This window comes from Nicotiana tabacum, chromosome 7 (genome assembly GCF_000715075.1).
Source record: "Nicotiana tabacum cultivar K326 chromosome 7, ASM71507v2, whole genome shotgun sequence".
Taxonomy (NCBI): Eukaryota; Viridiplantae; Streptophyta; class Magnoliopsida; order Solanales; family Solanaceae; genus Nicotiana; species Nicotiana tabacum.
The window spans coordinates 8,677,559-8,700,276 of NC_134086.1; the positions used below are offsets into that span (position 1 = coordinate 8,677,559).

Genomic DNA, 22,718 nt, shown 5'->3' on the forward strand with positions numbered 1-22,718 from the left:
CCTTCCCGTAGCGGTAGTTTTAATTTTAGTATAGTATCTTTCTATTCTTAGATTGATATTACTCTCTTTCGCTTCAGTTTTCTTAATATCTTGCTTTTGTTATAACTTGTTGCCACTGCTTCTGTTCATCTTCTCTCTAGCCGAGGGTCTAATGAAAACAATCTCTCTGCCCTCCCAGGGTAAGGGTAAGGTTTGTGATTGTGTACACCCAACCCTCCCCATACCCCGTCTGTGGGAATCAACAATAGCATTTATCAGGAAAAATCATGTAAAGTTAACAAGCGGTACGAGATATGAACTAACAAAGCTATTATATAAGCAAATAAAAGACCTGATAAGTACAGCTAGTATGTGCCTTGTATGTTTGATTAGTTAAGAATCATTCCTGCTTGGTGAACACCTGTCATATCCATGAGATCGTGCATTACGTGCTCGACGACGTTCTTCTCTGCACGTTGAAGTTTCATCAGATGAATGATCAAGACTGGGGGATCTCATGTCATGCCTGTCTCTGCTACTCTTTTGGCGCTTGCGAGAATGTCTGCTTCTGTCCATTGAACTCCTATCGGATGAATGATCATGACTGGGGGACCTTAAATCATGTCGTTTCCTTCCACGTGTTATCTGCCTATGAGCTAAATCTTCCTTGTCCACAGACCTCTCACGTCTTCCAGATGGGTGCGCTCGACTTGGAGATCTCTCCAATCGATTAGAATGCTTGCTTCCTTTATCGTGCTTGTGAGAAGAGTCTCTAGCGTCCTCCATGCTCCTTTCTTGTCTAGGTGGCGATGGAACCTACACGGTTTAGTTCAAGTCATCAGCATCGCTAAAAGAAGGATAATTTTCATTTTACATGCTGTATCCCAGCATTATCCAGACTCCACTTCTCATTTTGACTTAAACCAGTATTTTCCCTGAGGGTTAAAAATCACTTATATGTATCAAACTATTTTAGTCAGTGAACTTGACAGCCATGGCCCATGGATGATAGTAAGAGCAAAACAATAGGAGAGGAAACCGTAATAAGCCCTTAATGCAATATTATTAGCGACAGAACTTAGCTAACTGATACATTGACCAAAACTAATGTTTCAGTTACTTTAAAGTGAACATGAACGATACAGATCTCAAATTTCTTCCCAAAATAATATGTGCAATAAACGGGTTACCTGAAACCGTGACATGTATCTTCCTTCTGGAGGAGGTGGTATACCAAGCCTCTTTAGATCATCCAACGGAATTTGTCGGCTGTTCCCGGGAGCATTCCGAAGTTAGTGTAAAATACATATAAAGAATGTAGCATGGAAGAGAGTGATAGGAGAATGTTTTCAACACAATACACTGCAGAAACCTAAGGCTTTAAGTCTCTGTTCAGATATATAGAACGTTTACATATTTATTGTTTATCTCAATAAAATGTGTTTCCTTCGGTTAAAGCACACTACATCCTTCACACCATAGAATACCAGTATTCAACCACAGATAAAAGAGAAGATTGACAGAAAACAAACTGAGAGAGACATTGGGATTAATAGCTAGGTTTGGTTACCTCAGATCTGGTGAACACACCACCAAATTAAAGGGACAAGCGAATAAGTATTAAAGGAGATAGGTTAATCTGCGGCCGGGATCTCTCACTCTCACTACAGCGGCCAAAGAGCACAATCACGCAGGACTTCTATTGCAGGAGATGATCTTGATGATGGAGAGCAGATGGATGGAGATATCGGGGCTTTTAGGTAGAGCAGAATATTAGCGAGGATATTTGCAGATAACTCTAAAAACATCTCAGATTTGGTCTCTGAATCAGCATTATTTGATATGCTGTGTCTTCAGAAACTTCTGGAAAACTTCCCTTTTGTGGCATGAGTTTAAACATTTCCAAGCAAAAACTGGAAAATGGAGCATTCCTAGCAACTAACTATCAGAGAAGCTTATTTTCTCCCCCACAACGATAAGCAGATCACAGTAAAGGTGGTGGAAAAGATGTGCAACTCAACGATCATTAAGCAGCTAACATAGCTTGGTTCTAGTTGAAGTTGCTCATGTCTTCAGTACTAGGTGGATGCACAGCAACATGTTTATTCAATTTTCTTAATTATGCCATCAGAACTCCTAGATGCATATTACTTGGAACTAGGGGTGGCAAGCGGGTCGGGTCGGATATGAGCGGGTCAAAACGGGTACGGCAAAAAAGGGATAAAATATTTCACCCGACCCATATTTAATACGGATAAAATACGGGTTAACCTGCGGATAAAATGGGTAACCATATTATCCATCCATAGAGTCACATTAGCCTCAAGCTCTAACATGAATTTGCTGCCAACAAAAATGAAGAAGCAAAAAGTTGTAAACTTTAAGGGTAGGAAAATGTCTCATTGGTTACCCATTTTTATAGTGGAGAATATGGATAATTATCCATATTCAACCCGGTTTTAAAAAGTCAGTTATCCAACCCATTTTTAGTGGGTTGGGTTGGGTGGATAACTGTTTTTTCAAAACCATTTTGCCATCTCTACTTGGAACTAAAGGGGCTTCAACTGGTAGAGAAAGCATCCCCAACAATGTGATACTTTTAGTTGAGCCGAAAACTGCATTGAAATGACTAAACTAATGGAGTAACTTCTGCTCTGTTAAATTTCAAATGGCACAAAAGGCAAAACTTATGAGTCTAACAAAGATTCTGTTAGAGCCATTGCAATCTTTCGGCAGGATACAGCGTTCCAGGCGAGGAGGAGTTGGAGGTTATTAGCGACTGGAAAAACAAGGAAGACAGTATAAGATGAAGGTCTGTCCTCCTATTTGTGCGTGAGGAGCAAAAGTTTCATTTTTGCAGGCCAACCCGGCGATCCCCTTCTCGCCCTCTTCGACCAAATCTACGATATATCAGAAGAAAATATTAATCCAGTTCGACACACAAAAAACTTCCAGCTGGAGATAAATTTATCCTGCCTAATCTAGTCCAGTATCCAGCAATAATCATTTGTTAAGAAGAAGCCATTCAGTAGCAAGATAGAGAATTGGGTTAGGCAGATTTAATTTATCCTACATTTGGTAACATTCAAAGATCAGACTGAATTAATTTTGCCAGATTACTACAGGATTACGCTATCTGAGGAGGGGCTACTATTTATTTGGGATTACAATGTCATCGGATAAGCTCCAAAAAGTCCTCGCCCTCAAATATATAGAGGTAAGGGCACAAGCATACTCATTACTCTCATCATTATTTCTTCACCTGCTTCCCCTTTACTTCCTCTTCTTCCACACAGGTTATCTCTGCAAACTGTGAGAGTTTCTAGGTCTCGTGTGTGTGTTCTTCTCTCCCTTTTCCGCTTGTTTAATGCTGCCCCACCCCCTGTCAGCATATTCACAAATCTGATTCAATTCCTTCTTCCCCTCCAAGTCTTTTGTGCTATTTTTGTTGAAATCTTGAGTGACATTTGGACAGATACTAAAAGAGGGTCTTTCTTTTCTTTCTTCCCATTTTCTTGTTTTTTTCTTCAAGTCTTCCTTTATTTTTCATTTTGAGTGAAAATATGTGGAGAACTGTTGTGATTGTTGTAACATAAAATTTATTGAATGTTGCTATGTTGCTGTAACTTGCTTTTTGACTAAACTTATTTTATCTGTATCACTGCCTTTTATTTTCTTCATTTTAATGAACAAAATTTGGATGACTGGGATGCTATCTGGGTAAGGAAAATCGATCTAGTCAATTTTTCACTTGAAAGGATGAAATGTATTCCAAGAGCACTTTGGAACCAGAAATGCCATGGCAAATAAAAAGAAGACTGACGCAGGATAAAGACATAATCCTATTCATGCTTTTCATCATTTCATACCGAGGGATAAGAATCCTGGGATATTTCCTTTTGAACCCAACTGAAGGAAGGCGTGCAGTTATTCTCAGCAAAGCCAACCAAAGTTATAAATGAGTTACTGGCATTCCATCAGTCACTTGGATCAAACTAGTACAGAGTAATAAATGTTATAAGCTTAACTTGTAAGGCCGAACTAGTAAAGAGTAGAGTCCAAGTCTGAATGATGATATGAACTAAATTTCCTCAAAGTCATATAAGTTTTAATTAACACAATCCTCCTATTTCATGATTAGGAATGAAGTTCTCCTACAACCCAAAAGGCATGTTAATCTGTGTTTAAACAAGATTAAAGGTTTTCTCTTCCCAAATATTTGAAGGACTGAGCAAGACAAGTGGGAAAGGATTCTGATGGAAATCAAAACTTTGACCTAGTAACTGTAAAATGCTCACCGAACTAAATTAACACCGTAAACATGCTTATCTTCACAACTCAAAAAGAAAATAAATGAGAAAAATGCAAGGACAACTCCAAAGCGTGCAAAAATGTGAGACAATCCTCCAATTCTCTTTAATTACTGAAAATGAAGCAGGAATACTTACAGTGGAGCACGAAACGGTCTTTCACGACCTCCAAAACGAAGTTGTCCTGATTCCTTCTTACCGCCAAGACCGCCTCCTGTAAAATAGAATGACTTTAATATAGTAGGTTCATATAGCAAATTAAAGCTTCGAGAAGAAGGATATCAGACAAATTTCACTAACCTAGCCTTCTCGGAATCCAGCCTGGCATTAATCGCTGCCTATTGTAGTCAACTATAATTTCAGAATCATCAATAAACTTATGGTGAGCATCCTGCGGTATGTGAACGACAAAATAAATAAATTATGCCCTGAGTTTGCTTCACTTGGTAGAATCAGAAACAGAACCTAGACAAATTTAATTGCTTCTTTGTTTTACGGGCAATGACTCCTATTCCTTATGTAAACAGTAGGTATTTAAACAAGCGTTAATTCCTTGCATTCACAAAATATAGTTCAGCTAGAAAATTGCAGCCTTGAATAATCAGTTCTGAGCCTAGCAAACTCCTTCTCATGATCATGGATACAACGGGCTCTTAAACTATTGAAGATTCAACAGTCATTAACCAGCATGATCTTGCAAAATCACAATTCATCGGCACCTAAGTTTGGCAGGTCACACCCTTTCTTGTTTTTCTGCAACTAAAAAGGTCGTAGAGATCTGCTTGTTTAAAAATCTAGTACAGGTCATTAAAGAAGGGTTTTCCCATAATTATTTGATCCAACAACAACAACAACCACCAAGTAGTCTGGGGAGAGTAGTGTGTACGCAGACCTTACCCCTACTATGAAGGTAGAAAGATTATTTCCGAAAGACTCTCGGCTCAAGAACGTTTTTAAAAAAATAAGTATCAAGCACTATTAAAGAGAACAAATTACCTTATATGCTCGCCGCATCTCCCTATCCGATTCAAATTCAACAAATGCATAGCCACGTGAAGCACCCGTTACTGCAAAAGCAGCACCATATGAGAGAAATTTTAACTCAATTCTTCAAAAAGCAAATATCTTTTCTTTTAACAGTAAGTGGTGCATATCAGCACAATTTCTATGATTTTCAAATATGCATTAAACCTCCACAAAAGGACACCCGAAATACAACATAAGCAAGTTGTAATTTTGAATGAAATAGCTAGTACCAATGTGTCTGACAATTCTTACATTCTTCACCCTTCCATATTTGTTCATTTCCTGTTAATAAATGCAACCCAAAATCAGTAAATAACAAACAATTGAATCAATAACACCAACTAGGCAAAAAGCAAACAACAAGAACAACAGAACTGCACAAGAGTAACAAAGAAAGACACAAAAAATAGGAAACTGGTCAAATTTACCATGTATTATTCTAAATCGAGCAACTTTGCCCTCCGTTAGTCTTTAGGTCTAATATCACCCCGCCGTTAGGAAAAGTCTTGTTTTTCCCATTAACCCCAGATGTAGCTCCAACTCGAGGGTATTTTTAAACCACAACCAAAAGTTAAAGAGTATATTTAGATCAATTTTTCTCAAAGAATTTGACACTTGAGGTTCACCTATTTCAAGCTAGAGCTTCATTAATCGCAAGATCACAATTTGCTAACATCAAAGGGTACGAATGAACCAAAATTTTAAATAAACAAAACTAGAGCAAATTCCCATAGTATAAGATAAATTATTATAAGCTTATCAGAAAGATATAAACCTTAACACCAATTAGGCAATAAGCAAACAGCAAGAACAAAAGAACGGCACAAGAGTAACCTAGAATAAATGGTAAATAATCCACTATAACATGTTAAAATTACACTGATGGCGGTGTAAAAAGTTCACTACAGTGTAGTGTTGGTGTATATAACTTAAATCTAAAAAATATAACCTTTACACCCAAAACTTATATTGAGGGGGGAAAACAGAAAAGCCAACCTGGCGAAGGGAATATTCAGTGGTAAATAACCCGCTATAACACGTTACAATTACAGTGATGGTGTAAAAAGTACATTACAGTGTTCCTATATATAACTTAAATCCAAAAATATATAGTATAACTTTTATACCCAAACTTATAATGAAAAAAACCCAGAAAAGCAAACCTGGCAAAGGTTATGTTCAGTGGTAAAATGAGACAAATGACCAACAAAGAGTGTACAATACGGGTCACCAATAGCCTTCGGGTCACCAAACGGGTCATCTGAAAACAACAATGGCAAATGAAGTAATAATGGAAACTATCAGGGGTAAAACAAAGCAGGATTTTTACGAGCTAGAATGAGTATAATACTAACACAAGCCGGCATTAGAGCAGAGAAGAGCTCTGTAAATGGCGTTATCATGAGGAAGAATATCAGTTCCATCAATGCTTCCAGCTTGAATTGGATGGTATATAGAAGCATAGAATACTGAGTTTAGATTTCCCCCAGTTGAAGACCTTCTTTCGCTGCTGTAATCTTCTCGACCCATTTCTTCATCAAATTGCTATGGCCTTGGGAATCAAACTTTAAGGGATTAAAATTGACACACAAGTGTGTTTTGGGGCCTATTTGGAATTCCAAATAGTTGGTGACATTATGTTTTATTAGATGGCTTGCTATCGGCCGGGCTTCCAACCCCTCACGGGCTTTAATGGCCCTTTTTAGAAATATTCCAAAAAAATTTCAACTAACCAACTTGTAGCCATCAATCATAGACTTACCAAAATTAGTCAAATACATATAAAAATTAAAAACCTAAATAAATAATGTTCTTTCTCCCCAAGAATCACACGCAAAGATCTACTTCCATATTTTTAAGCGTGATCAACAATATTAGATGCAAGACGGGAAGAAACTTTCATGGATGAGGTAGCAAATAAGGTAATTAAAATACAAAAAAATATACGTACAAGATTTCAAAAATCTAAGCAAAAAATGACTTTTTTCAATGGATATGGTTGAAATTCATTAAAAACATATAGATGAGTCAATATATAAAAATTAATAGAGATTAGAGGTGATTTAGTATCAAAATTCGTATCTAAAATCGAGTTCAAAAATATCTTCTACGACACATGTATCAAATATGTATCACACATGTATCTCACACACAGGTATACATGTGATACACATTTGATATAAATATAATACATAAGTGATACACAAATGATACACAATGTGATAATTCATGTTCATCTTCTACTTCGAGTTTTCAATTCAAACCACCTCAAAACTCTACCAAATCATCCCAACACCGAGATTCAAGCTCTTTAAGATGTACTCAATCTATTCTAATAATACTCGCTCAAAAGAAAGTAAAAAACTGACCCTTTTGGCTACAAATAACTACAAATTTACCCTTTAACTTTTGGTTGTGGTTTAAAATACCCTCAGGTTGGAGCTACATCTGGGGTCAATGGGAAAAACAAGACTTTTCCTAACGGCGGGGTGATATTAGACCTAAAGATTAGCGGAGGGCAAAGTTGCTCGATTTAGAATAATACATGGTAAATTTGACCATTTTCCTATTTCGTGTCTTTCTTTTTTAATCTTGTGCAGTTATGTTGCTCTTGTTGTTTGCTTATTGCCTAGTTGGTGTTATTGATTCAATTATTTGTTATTTATTGATTTTGGGTTGCGTTTATTAACAAGAACTGAACAAATATAGAAGGGTGAAGAACATAACAATTGTCACACATATTGGTACTAGCTATTTCTTTCAAAATTACAACTTGCTTATGTTGCATTTCGCGTATCCTTTTGTGGAGGTTTAATGCATATTTGAAAATCATAGAAATTGTGCTGATATGTACCACTTAGTGTAAAAAGATAGGATATTTACTTTTTGAAGAATTTATATGTACCATATGGTGTTGCTTTTGCAGTAATGGGCGCTTCACGTGGTTATGTGTTTGTTGAATTTGAATCAGATATGGAGATGCTAGTTCTCTTTAATAGTGCTTGATACTTATTTCCTGATTTTGTGAAATTTTTTAGGATGCTAGCAGATCTTTTTTTTACATAATGCACATAGTTGGAAAACGTAGCTACGGATTTGACTCTGTTTATGGTTCGCGAACACAGAAGACCGGGTAAGGAATAATGTTAACCCGGGAGAAGGTGTGAGGCACTCCCAAGTTCTGTGGTTTTAGCACGGTCGCTCAACTATTAACAATTGGCCTAATTATCTGATTTATATACGTTCTAAGACTTATGTACATTTTTACTTTCTAACCGCTTTTAATTAAATATTAAACCGTTTTTAGTATTTATGGAATTTATTTGAACAAGTTGCGATGTTGCGCACTCATTTGTTTTGGTACATATTGCGAATCGCGCCACGTGAAACGCACCCGCGATCTACAAGACGTTTGTTTTATTATTATTTGAAGTTATGGTCGAGTCGCGTGAAACGTGCACTCAAATTGGGGATTATGTATCATGACTATGTCACGGGAACCGTACCCATAGTCACAATGGTTTATTATTAATCATGCCTAAAGCAAACTACGATGTTCGTGAATTAATAATTCTCCTAACGTTTGAGATCAATGTGAGGCTATGAATTATGGATAGGAGTGTGAGGCAGAATGGATTGGATCGTTAAGTTGTTCATAAGATTGATTGCATTATGCCTTGGTTAAAGGCTAATATTCTATCTTTACAATATCTAAGAAGTCACGAATTAAACTAATCCGAAAGTTTGCCTCAAGTTAAAATCAGGCCATTGGCTTAAACTAAAAAATCTTCTGCCGAAACTAAATGAAATGGATTGTATGGAATAACAAAACCAAATATGGAATCAAATGTTGGAGCTAGCAAACCATAACCCATTTAATTACATAATTGAAAAATTACTGATTTACCTTACTTATGGATTTATATCCTACTACAATAGCATTCAGGATCTAAAGCTACAACAGTAATCGTTTTATAGTAAATAGAGCGGACATATGTAATGAAAATATGCTGCTAGTTTTCACAACAAACCACCACGAAACTAATTCACTGCTTATTCTAGCTTTTCTTCAAAGTTAGTAACTTAAATTCATGTTCCTGATGCATTCACATTTATATCCTCAAGGAATGAACATTTCAGTAACAAACAAACCAATTCAAAACTTTTGTGAATTCACTAAGTACTCAATTAACAGTACAGATCCCAAACATGTTGATATTCAGCCACTCACATGCTGGACTTATAACAAAACAGCAGCAGCAAAAGCCAAACTAATTAATGACTAACTCCAGTTTTTTTTAAAAAATAAATTATCAACTGATAGAAACAAGCAGGCAGATCTGGTAGTCAAAACATCCGGATTCCACAAAATTTAGCATGTTCATAGCATTAGCACTCAAATATTCATTCATAGTCAAATAAGAGGACAATAGGAATAGTTAGACGCACCTAAACATTGCAGAACAGCAATAGATGGCCAATTAAAAATCTAGAATGAGGAATGGAGCTCAACTACTCAACTATCGCAACAGCAGCTACGAACAACCCTTTAAGAACTCGATTTGACCTTGAAAACCGATTGGATTTGTCTAAACAAATCGGCAGAGAATGAGATTTTTTCACAACCCCTGTTTGGTCTTCCAAATCTTTTATTTCTTTGAGAAGCTCGTTTGTGGAGGGAGGTGGAAGTGAGTGGCTGCTCGTTTGGGCCAGGCTGGGGGGGGGGGGGGGTGGGCTGGTGTTTTGGGCTGTTAGGCCATTGATTTTGGTTAGTCTAGTTAAGAATGTTAACAACCCAGTCTTTCTTTTGTTATAATTGCTAAATTAACCACTTTAGATAACACACATAAATCGAACCTATTTTTGCAAAATTAGAATGTTAAATATCATTTAACCAATTATTTAACTACAGATGCATGTAAAGTGACTAACATTTTTTTTTTGTGATCTTCATGTATTAGTTTTTTTTCTTTGGTAATTATGTATTAGCTATTTAATTAGTAAGTAATTAATTCTAAAAAATGCAACTAAACCTAAGGTGTCATGAAACTAAAATTTGACAATTTTTATAGGTTTTCTATGATTTTAGGATACTAAATATGCTCAAAAAATGCAACTAAATGCAACCACTAATTAACAAGAAATTCCTAGAAATTTTGTAAAATTAAAAACAATTAGGAATATTTTTGTGGATTTTATAGGAATATATTTGTAGGGCAAAAATTACATGCTCACAATACATACATACATACATACATACATACATACATACATACATACATACATACATACGTACGTACGTACGTACGTACGTACGTACGTACATACGTACGTACATACATACATACATATGTACATATATACATATATATACATACATACATACATACATACATACATACATACATACATACATACATACATATATACATACATACATACATAGAGAGAGAGTGTGTGTGTGAACTATAGCCCACGTCTTCCGAGTGGGCAGGGCCCTCCGGACCCGGATCTCCTAAATTTTTTTCGGGTCATCAAATACCACCAAAGGATCCTTAGTCACTGCCCCGCCATGACTGTTCCTCATTTTTTTGCATTTTACGACCAAAAAACTAGAATTTCGCTCGATTCCCATATTTTCGTGTGTTATAGCCCACGTCTTCCGAGTGGGCCCGGGCCCCGAGGATCTGGATCGCCTAAAAATTTTCTGGGTCGTCAAATATGACCTACGGAACCATAGTCATTGCCCCTCCATGACCGTTCTTCATTTTTTTTGTAAAAAAAACTAGAATTCCGCCTGATTCCCATATTTTCGTGTGCTATACATATGCCTTCCGAGTGGGCCTGGGCCCCCCGAACCCGAATCGCCTAAAATATTTTCGAGACATTAAATACGACCTAAGGAACCATAGTCACCGCCCCGCAATGACCGTTCCTCATTTTTTGCGTTTTACGACCAAAAAACTAAAATTCCGCCTGATTCCCGTATTTTCGTGTGTTATAGCTAAAGGTGTTAAACGGGTTGGCCGGGTCGGGCCGCCATTTTTTGGACCCATACGGGTTACGGTCCGGACCGGGTCTGGGTTGGTTCTTAACGGGTTTAACGGGTTCGGATTCATCCGGGTAAAAATTGAACCGTAAGGGTTACGGGTTGAGGGGGCCGGGCCGGGTTTAGTGTATTTTTTTTTTTGAATTTTGTATAACTATTGTAGGTTATATTAGTACAAAGTATTAATATAAAGAATACAAGGAATGGGAAAATATGCACTTGTTGCAAGTGCTACATTTATTTTATAATTCAAACTTACAAATTGAAAGATTTACATTTTAACAAGTAAATTCAAAGGTTTTGCATTGCCTTAGTAAGTTCTTCATAATCAATATGAACTGATTGACTTTCTTCTGGAGTGTTAAATTCGGATGGGTTACCATGTGTTAATATATCTCCAAGTTCCTCGTCTTCTGGGCTATCAACATCTTCACGTCCTTGATTTCTTCGTTCCGATCTAATCCAATCTCTGAAACATACTAAAACTTCCAAAGCATTGCTTCCCAATGAGTGATGGGTGTCTCCAAGTTGTTGTCTTGCTTGGCTAAATGCACTCACCGATACAACAGTAGAAATTGACACATTCAGCACGTCCCGATCCATAGCGAAAAGAACAGGAAATTGCTTTTCATTCTTATGCCACCATCCCAACGGTGAAAATTCCTTTGTGCGAAGCTTTTTTTGCTTCTGCAAGTAGAATTGAAGTTCATCAATTCCGATTTTACCACGAACAAACGTCAAGCAAGTATTTCATTGAATTTCAATTGTTCAAACTTCAAATTCCGAATAATAAAACACGATAAATTAAATTCAACAAAAGAAAACCAAATAAAATTAGAAGATGAATTGAAGACTTGAAGTCTTGCAAAATGGAGAATGAGAGAATGAGAGAAATTGAGATAGAGAAATGAGTATTGAGTGAAGAAATGAAGAAGAGGGGAGGTATTTATAGTTTTAGAGAATGTTAGTTTTGTAAATTGAAAAAGGGTTAAAAATTAAAAAAAAAAGGCTATTTGTGCAATTTTTTCGTTGGCCAACGGACCAATTCAAGGTCTGACTGTTGCCAACGGTCAGTGGGGCCCACCTATTTCGAAAATTAAAAAAAAAAAACAAAAAAAAATTCTAGTCGTTGTACCGGGCCGGGCCGGGCCGGTTAACCCGGTAAGGGTAACTATTCGTTGGACCGGGTTCAACCGGTCTGGTTACCCGTTTTAAAATTCAAAATGGACCAACCCCCTCTACCCCTCCTACCCAGCCCAGCCCGGCCCCTTTTAACCAGTTCGGGCCGGATTTGGGTTTAACCGGTCTGGGCCAGTCCGGAACCGGGTCAACCCGGCCCGTTTAACACCTATAGTTATAGCCCACGCCTTCCGAGTGGGCCGGGCCCCCAGACCTGGATAGCCTAAAAAATTTTCGGGCCATCAAATACGACCTAAGGAACCATAATCATCGCCCCTCCATGACCGTTCCTCATTTTTTCGCGTTTTACGGCCAAAAAACTGAAATTTCACTTGATTTTCATATTTTCGTGTACTATAACCCACGCCTTCCGAGTGGGCCCGAGATCCCAAGACCCGAATCGCTTAAAATTTTTCCGTGCCATCGAATAGGACCTAAGTAATCATAGTTACCGCCTCGTCATGACCGTTCCTCATTTTATTGCGTTTTATGGCCAAAAAACTAGTATTCCGCCCGATTTTCATATTTTCGTGTGCTATAGTCCACGCCTTGCGAGTGGGCCGGGTCCCCCGGACCCGAATCGCCTAAATTTTTCCGAGCCATCAACTACGACATGAGGAACCATAGGTACCGCACGACAAAAATAAACTACAATTTCGCCCGATTCCCATATTTTCGTGTGCTTTATCCCACACCTTCCAAGTGCGTCTGGGACCCCTGGACCCGGATCACCTAAAAATTTTCCGAGCCATCAAATACGACTTAAGGAACCATAGTCACCGCCCCTCCATGACTGTTTCTCGTTTTTCTGCATTTTACGGTAAAAAAACTAGAATTTCGTCCGATTTTCATATTTTTGTGTGATATAGCCCACACTTTTCGAGTGGGTCCGGGCCCCCGAACCCGGATCGCCTAAAAAATTTTCTGGACCATCAAATACAGCCTAAGGAACCATAGTCACCGCCCTGCCATGACCGTTCCAAGTTTTATTGCGTTTTAAGGTCAAAAAACTAGAATTCAATCTAATTCCCTTATTTTCGTGTGCTTGTTACATCTCGCGTTTTCGTACGTTAAAAATTTATTTTCAGATAGCCGACGTAGACTCGGGGATGAGATCATATTGACCTTAACGTACTTACGCTATTTATAACAGGCGATAAATAAGTGTTATGAAGGATAAATGGGTACACGGATTAAAGAAAACGAGTTTCGTTGAAAGTGGTCAATTTGGAATAAAATACGGGTCGAGCGATAATACCCGATAATTATGAACTAGTAACACGCAAGGTACCATATGACCACGATAGTATAATGTACAGAGTATATATATAGTATATTAAAAAAATAAGTTGAATTTTAAGTAATTTGGGGCAATTTTTAAATTATGCGAGTAATTAATTAATTACCGGGTATCGGGATATTATCTAATTAACTAATAAGTGGATAGAAACTTAATAATTATTCCCCCAATCACGTGGCAAGAATCCATCATATCAAGAATGTGACTAAGAAGTCACTTATGCCTAGGTGGCAACCTAGGCATAAATGAAAAACAATGACTAAGTAAGTATCTGCTAAGATTCAAAATGAATCAAAAATGAATCCAAAACAATGTTGTTCTTTCCAAACTTCAAAGAACAGAAACGTTAGTCCTTTTAAATTCTCAAGGAACCAAAAAGAAATGTTTTCCTCTCAAAAATTCAAGGAACCCAACAACGTTTTTTTCATTCCCAAATTAGAACGAGAAGCAATTTCTTCTGTGAATTTCTAAGAAGCAGGGGCAAAATCTCGTTCAGTCAACGAAGGTTTTCCAACGAAATATTATACGGAGTTTTCCCTATTCCACGTATGTTAAGGCCTTTCCTTCTTTCTTTTGGCATGGTCCAAATTATACTGAAGAAATGAGCAAATATACAGTTTCCATAAATTACTCTATTCATAGAATTATTAGGGGTGTCTATATTCTTGATTCCCCATAAAAATTATTATTATTTTCTGTTCATGGGTCTCAGTATAATACGCAGTTGGAAAAGTTTATCCAGAAGGAATATTGAGATTATTACGTATTTTTCATGTGTTTTACTCATGTGCATTTACCCATGACCAGATGGCCTTATATACGCGTATATATGTAAATATATGTATATGGGATATGGAAAAAGGTTACGGCGTTATATGCGCACCACCACCTGATCAGCTGGTATATGTTGATGATGTTGCCACAATGGTCGAGATGATATGATGGGATGCCCTCAGTGGCTTGATGATATTATGTATACCCATACCTATGCATGGCACGACATTTATACGCACGTGCATGACATTATAAACGTTTCAGAATTTACAAAGTTATTCAGATTTAAAGATGTGTTTCCTTATTCCATGTTTCATCTATGTCTTTTGCGTACTAATTTTCATGCCTTACATACTCAGTACATTTTTCGTCCTGACGCCCTATTTCACGGGGCCTGCGTTTCATGCCCACAGGTACATGTAGACAAGTTGATGGTCCCCCTTCTTAGGATCCCTGATCAGCAAGAGTTGGTGTGCTCCACTTGATCCGGAGCTGCTTTGATTTTGGTACGATATGTTTGAATATATATATATATAACGTGGCTCAAACCCCGCCTTTGTACAGTTATGTTTCCATTAGAGGTCTGTAGACAGTATGTCTAGTTGGGATATATGTGGTCTTGTCGGCTTTCAGTTTTGGATGTATAGTTGTCTATAGTAGCCTTGCCGGCTCGCCCACTGTATTATACATGTATACGTACATATGCCTTGATGGCATGTTTCCTTCATGTCTGTTATTTTTGTAATACAACAGATGTTATTCAGGCTTATATCTTAGATGCATGCTTAGGGGCATTTGACAGGTAGGACTCAAGCACCCGTCGCGGCCCATCGGTTTGGGTCGTGACAAAAGTGGTATCAGAGCAGTTCTGTCCTTGGGTTGTTTACAGATCTTGTCTAGTAGAGTCTTGTTTATGGGTGTATCATGCACCACACTTATAAACAGGAGGCTACAGGACATATAGGATGTTATCCTTTCTTTTTATCTTAAATCGTGCGATACAAGAATTCATATTCCTAACAATACGTTATATTTTAAGCGATGCCACCAAAGAGTACGGCCGCCCAAAAGGGAAAGTCCGTGGCTAGTGAGACTACTAGTCGAGCGCCACGAGTTGCCAGGGCTTTAGGAGAGTCTTATGGTAAGGTTCCATCTCAAACTTCACATACCCTGCCCTTTCTAGAAGAGCTCCAAGGGGCACCAGCTCTAGCGCCCGCCCCTGTACATTCAGCACCTAAGTCGGATGCACCGGGTCAAGAGATGAGAGATGTTATTCAGTTATTGACCCGATTAGTAGCCGCACAGGCTCGACGTCAGGAAGTAGGTATTGGTTACGCAGATAGGTACATGAGTGTGAGGGTTCGTGACTTTATTAATTTAGAACCTCCGGTATTCACTGGAGCAGATCCAAACGAGGACCCTCAGGTATTTATTGATAGAGTGCAGAGGACGTTAGGGGTAATAAAGGCCACCGCGACCGAGTCAGTTGAGCTAGTTTCTTATAGACTCCGAGATGTTGCAGTAAATTGGTATGAGTCTTGGGAATTGTCCATAGGTGAGGATGCCCCTCCAACGGTATGGCAGGAGTTTACAAAAGCTTTTCTTCGTCATTATCTGCCACCAGAGCTTAGGTGAGACAGAGTTGATAGGTTCTTAACCCTTCGACAGGGTAACATGAGTGTTCTGGAGTACAGTCTTCAGTTTGATTCGTTGGCTAGGTATGCTCCCACTATTGTATCTAAGATGGAGGATCGGGTTCACTGGTTCGTGATGGAATTAGAGCCTTACTTGCTTAACGATTGTATGTCGGTCTCACGTTAGCCAGACATGGATATTTCTCGTATTCAGGCATACACTCAGGGTATAGATGAGTGTAAACAGAAATAGAAGGCCGATAGTGAGTATGATAGGGCCCAAAATAAGAGAGCGAGGTTTTCGAGTCCTTCTAGTGAGTTTTGATGTGGTCAGAGGCAGCAGTACTGGAGGTATCCATCCTGACCCTCGGCTAGCGTGCCCCCTCAATTTGGCGGTAAGAGATTCGAATGTTCCACATATTCAGGGTCTAGTCAAAATTTCAGGGCCTCAGGTTCTCAGTATAGGGGCGAGTCAAATCACATGACGCTGCCCTTGCCACGATGTACTCAATATGGTAAGCAGCATACCGGGCAGTGCCGTATGGGATTAGGTGTTTGTTATACTTGTGGTTATCTGGGCCACGTTATGAGGGATTGTCCGATGAGAAGTGATGCAAGCATAGCTCAGCCAACAAGATCTGTAGCTGGTTCGTTATCATCAGTACGCCCCCCTGGGCAAGGTCCCCAAGCACCAATAAGTCGTGATAGAAGAAGAGGTGGAGCATCTAGCTCGATCAGCCCTCAGAACTGCATTTATGCATTGGCAGGACGACAGGACCAAGAGTCATCGCCTGATGTTGTTATAGGTATATTATCAGTCTCCTCCTATACTGTATATGCACTAATTGACCTAGGTTCCACCTTATCATACGTTACTCCGTTAGTTGGTGGTAAGTTTGGAATAAAACTTGAATTGGTTAAACCTTTTAAGGTATCTACACCTGTTGGGGACTCGGTGATAGCTAAGCAAGTATATAAGGGTTGTATAATAGTAGTTCATGGTCGAACTACCGTAGTAGACTTAATCGAGTTAGATATGGTAGAATTTGATGTTATAATGGGTATGGATTGGTTGGCTTCTTGTCATGCCAATGTTGATTGTAGATCAAAGATAGTCCGATTTCAATTTCCAGGGGAGCCTATTTTGGAGTGGGAAGGTAACACGGCATCGCCAAGAGGTAGATTTATTTCCTATCTCAAGGCAAGGAAGATGATCAATAAGGGATGTATTTATTACTTAGTTCGGGTTCAGGATATGGAAGTGGAGTCACCAACCATTCGGTCCATTCTTGTGGTGAATGAGTTTCCCGATGTTTTCCTCGATGAGCTTCCAGGTCTCCCGCCAGAGCGAGAAATTGAGTTTTCTATTGACCTACTACCAGATACACACCCAATATCTATTCCTCCCTATAAAATGGCCCCCGCAGAGCTGAAAGAGTTGAAAGAGCAACTAAAGAACTTGCTTGAAAAAGGTTTTATCATACCTAGTACGTCATTGTGGGGAGCACCTGTTTTGTTTGTGAGAAAGAAAGATGGTTCCTTACGACCGTGTATTGATTATAGGCAGCTAAATAAGTTGACGATCAAGAATAAGTACCCACTCCCAAGAATTGATGATTTATTTGATCAGTTGCAAGGCGCCAAGTGTTTTTAAAAAGATAGACTTGAGGTCTGGGTACCATCAGGTAAGGGTTAAGGATGAAGATATTCCAAACACAGCATTAAAGACTAGATATGGGCACTTTGAGTTTCGGGTTATGTCATTCGGTCTGACCAATGCCCCAACATTATTCATGGATTTGATGAACCGTGTGTTCAGGCCTTTTTAGATCTGTTTGTAATTGCATTTATCAATGATATATTGGTATGTTCTCATTCAGAGGATGAGCATGCTGATCATCTGTGTACTGTGCTCAGAGTTCAACAAGAAGGGAAGTTGCATGCAAAATTTTCTAAATGTGAATTCTGGTTGAACTCTGTAACTTTCCTTGGGCATATCATTTTGGGTGAAGGCATCCGAGTGGATACACAAAAGATTGAGGCAGTAAAGACTTGGCCTAGACCCACAACACCAATGGAGGTTTGTAGCTTTCTTGGTTTGGCAGGTTATTATAGGAGATTTGTAAAGGGATTTTCTTCCCTTTCAACACCTTTGACAAAGTTGACTCAGAAGGGAGCAAAGTTTCAATGGATTAATGCTTGCGAATGGAGTTTCTAGGCATTAAAGGACAGATTAACGTCATCACTAGTTCTAACGCTTCCAGAAGGGACCGATGGTTACGTTATCTATTGTGACGCTTCAGGCGTTGGGTTGGGTTGTGTGCTGATGCAGCGTGGTAAGCTTGTGGCTTATCTTCTAGACAACTAAGAAAGCACGAGAAGAACTACCCGACCCACGATTTAGAGTTAGCTGCGGTGATTCATGCACTAAAGATGTGGAGGCACTACTTGTATGACATTCATGTTGATATCTATATAGATCATAAGAGCCTCTAGTACATCTTCAACCAAAAGGAATTGAATCTACGTAAAAGGAGATGGTTGGAGCTACTTAAAGACTATGACGTCAATATTTTATACCATCTAGGGAAGGCGAACGTAGTAGCCAACGCCCTCAGCCGTAGATCTATGGGTAGCCTGTCGTATTTGCAGTCAGAATAGGGGGGATAGCCCATGAGGTTCATTAGCTAGCTAGTCTTGGAGTACGGTTACTGGACTCAGGAGATATTGGAATTACTCTTCAGGATACGACAACATCCTCTTTAGTAACTGAAGTAAAGGAACGCCAGTACAAGGATCATATGCTAGTTCATTATAAGGATACCATTCTTCAGAAGGAAAAGACACCGTTTGAAATTACAGAAGATGTGGTCCTCAGATATCAAAGGTGATTATGTGTGCCAAATGTTGCAGAGTTGCGTCAACAAGTTATGGGAGAAACTCACTATTCTCATTGTTTTATCCATCTAGGAACAACAAAGATGTATCATGATATCAGGGAAATGTATTGGTGGGACGGAATGAAAAAGGATATAGCAAAATTTGTTGCCTAGTGTCCTAACTATCAGCAGGTTAAGATTGAGCATCAAAAACCCGGTGGATTATTGTAGGCTATGGAGATTCCGACTTGGAAATGGGAAGTAATCAATATGGATTTCATCGTAGGCTTACCTCGTACCCAACATAAGTTCGATTCGATATGGGTGATTGTTGATAGGCTTACAAAGTCAGCCATTTTATGCCCGTTAGAACTACATATTCCTCAGAGGACTATGCGAGGCTTTATATCAAGGAGACAGTACGACTGCATGGTGTCCCTGTATCTATTATCTCGGATAGAGGAGCTCAATTTACAACTAACTTTTGGAGGTCCTTCCCAAAATGATTTGGGACTCAAGTAAGTCTTAGTACAACATTTCGTCCCCAGACAGACGGACAGGCTGATCGTACTATTCAAACACTGGAGGATATGTTACGAGCTTGTGTGATAGACTTCAAAGATATCTGGGATGATCATCTGCCGCTTATTGAGTTCGCATATAATAATAGTTACCATTCTAGTATTCAGATGGCTCCATACGAAACTCTTTATGGGCAGAAGTGTAGGTCGCCTATATGGTGGTTTAATGTTGGAGAATCTGGACTGCATGGGCCAAACCTGGTTCAACAAGCTCTAGAAAAAGTAAAGCTTATCCGGGATCGACTATTGACAGCTCAGAGTCATCAGAAGTCATATTTTGACGTGCGACGACGAGATTTAGAGTTCGAGGTTGATGACTGGGTATTCTTAAAGGTGTCACCTATGAAGGGTGTGATGTGGTTTGGCAAAAAAGGCAAACTTAGCCCACAGTATATTGGGCCTTATAGGATCATTCGGAGAGTGGGCCAAGTAGCCTATGAGTTAGAATTGCCCTCGGGATTGGAGTCTGTCTATCCGGTCTTTCACGTATCTATGTTACGAAAGTGCATTAGCAATCCTACCCGAGTGATGCCCACGAATGACGAACAAATTATAGAAGACTTGTCATATGAGGAAGTTCCGGTTGCCATCGTAGACCGACAAATCCGCAAGCTGCGGAATAAAGAGGTAGCCTCCGTGAAAGTACTTTGGAGAAACAACAATGTGGAAGAAATGACTTGGGAGGCCGAGGATGACATGAAGTCTAGATATCCCTACTTATTTCCTCCTCCAGAGAAGGGTCCGACTGAGACGTCATAATCATAAAGTACGAGTATAAATTCTTGTGTTGATTATTATCATTGGTCATGTGAGGCCATTGTCGTTATTCATAATTATGGTCCTGTGTGTCGTTGGATTATTAAGATTCTACGGGGAGAGTTGATAGTGGTGTTGTTACAGAGGCGACCTTGCCAAAGTTATATAGATCACGGGAAGTTGAACATTCGAGGACAAATGTTTCTAAGGGGGGAAGGATGTTACATCTCGTGTTTTCGTATGTTAAAATTTCATTTTCAGATAACCGACGTAGACTTGGGGATGAGATCATCTTGACGTTAACATACTTACGCTATTTATTGTCGCGCCCACCTTTTTCCTCGTGGAATCGGGTTTATGACATTTTGGAGGGACAACTCATTCCTTTTGGGAATTGGGTTTGATTTGAAGAGTCACCACCTAATGATTAGGGTGCATTAGGAAACCAAGAAGGTTTGATTTGAGTAACTAGAGATAGGGTAAGGGCTTGAAATTATTCCAAAGGGAAGATATTAGGCACCTCTCAGAATCCACTAATGTGGTTCCCGGCCAGACAATTATTGTGAATTTGGGTGCAATTAACATATAAGCAAATAAGGCTCAAATAAGAGGGGATTTCAACACAGAATGGATTTGAAAGTAAACCAATTTTGAAAGAACAATCTAGAAAAGCTAATTTTTTTTAAAAAAATAAGGAGTAAAAATGCTAAAGAATAAAGGAAAAAGGGGTCCTAGGTTTATGAAAAATATGGATCACCCCATGCAATGTCCGGTAATCACTCCTCAAAGAGGGTTTACACGTGACATTATCACGTGGTCATCATATCCATATCTACCCTTTCCACCCCGTTAAGGTATTAAAGTGCAGATTGGTCTCGATTACTTATTGCATGCTATTACCTGTCCCATTCCTATCAGTCCCGGAGGCACTTAGGACTACTAATCCTAAAAGGGAGGGATGCTGGGCTTATTTGGAGTTTCAAAGGTAAAAATTCTAAAGCGACATACAAAACACATATGCATGTTTGGGGAAACACATAAACAAACAGAGGCTCATGTATACCTCCTCAAAATAAAACACCTAAAATATCATGCCTTGCACGTACGTTTAGGTCTGATTTAAAAAAGCATTAAAGACGAAGGAGATGGGGTTGCTAAGGTAGTTTTAGTTTATTGAATAACTCAGATAAGAAGTCTGAATCATGCCTGCCTGCTGGTTGTAATAATTAACAGAAGCAGATTCGGTTTTCAATTATTGCTCTAAGGATTGCCTAAGTATTGGACAAAGATCGTATAGGCATGGTATCTACTGAATTCAGAAGACGAAACAAGAAGGTTCGAAGCAAACTATTTGCATGCATACTTATTGAACTTCTAAGCAATAGAATCAGATTATTAAAAGAGAGAGAAGAATTAGACGAGTTGGTTACAGATTTCGCAACTGACAGTATTCATTACTACTGGTTTTAATGTCTAACACCGAGTGGAGCGAATCAAATCATAGGCATGCTTTCTATACGTTGCTGATTTTAAAAACCTTATAGACGGTGTGTAAAAATGCAGAAGCCTTACAGACATAGTATCTAGATGCAGAAGACTGGTTTTAAACCTATAAATATGGTATCTAGATGCAAGATGGAATAATTCTATAGGCATAATTTCTATATGAGTTTGAATATGCAAAATTCTGAATGGACATATAGACATGATTTCTATATGCATAATTCAGAATACCTATAGACATGGTTTCTATATGCAGAAGCCTTATAGACATAGTATCTATATGTGGTTGAATTAGAACAGCCCTATAGGCATGGTTTCTATATGTAGTTGAATATGCAGAATTAGAATAGTCCTATAGGCGTGGTTTCTATATGTAGTTGAATATGCAGAATTAGAACAGTCCTATAGGCATGATTTCTACCTTTTGCATGCATAGTCACCCACCCTTTTTCACTAACCAGCCCCAAGTGTTTATTACAACTTATTACGAAGCAGAATAAATGAAACTACATCAGAAAAAGTAAAAATACAACTAGAGGAAGCTTGATTCTGACTTCCTCTCTGAGTTACATGATAAACCCAACTTCAGGACCAACGATCCAAAGCCTTTCTTCAATTTGAGTGTGTCAAAGTTCCCTAAGAGCCTCAATGGGACTCCGGGCAATGCTTATACCCAAATTGCATTATCAGGATAGGGGCAAGTGTAGTGTGGAAATACCAGCCCTCAAGTGTCCAAGTTCAGAGGGAA

At 38.7% G+C, this 22,718-nt stretch overlaps 1 protein-coding gene across 1 annotated transcript; it reads right to left on the reverse strand.

Moving 5' to 3' along the window:
• Window positions 1-232: 232 nt before the first annotated feature.
• On the reverse strand, window positions 233-6,969 carry LOC107807733 (U11/U12 small nuclear ribonucleoprotein 35 kDa protein). Its single transcript, XM_016632175.2, has 8 exons — window positions 6,671-6,969; window positions 6,479-6,576; window positions 5,546-5,597; window positions 5,286-5,356; window positions 4,590-4,680; window positions 4,428-4,503; window positions 1,170-1,248; window positions 233-795 (listed from the first exon to the last, which is right to left on the reverse strand). The coding sequence occupies exons 1-8, from the start codon at window positions 6,843-6,845 to the stop codon at window positions 373-375; spliced, it is 1,065 nt and encodes a 354-aa protein (XP_016487661.1). The 5' UTR covers window positions 6,846-6,969; the 3' UTR covers window positions 233-372.
• Window positions 6,970-22,718: the final 15,749 nt, after the last annotated feature.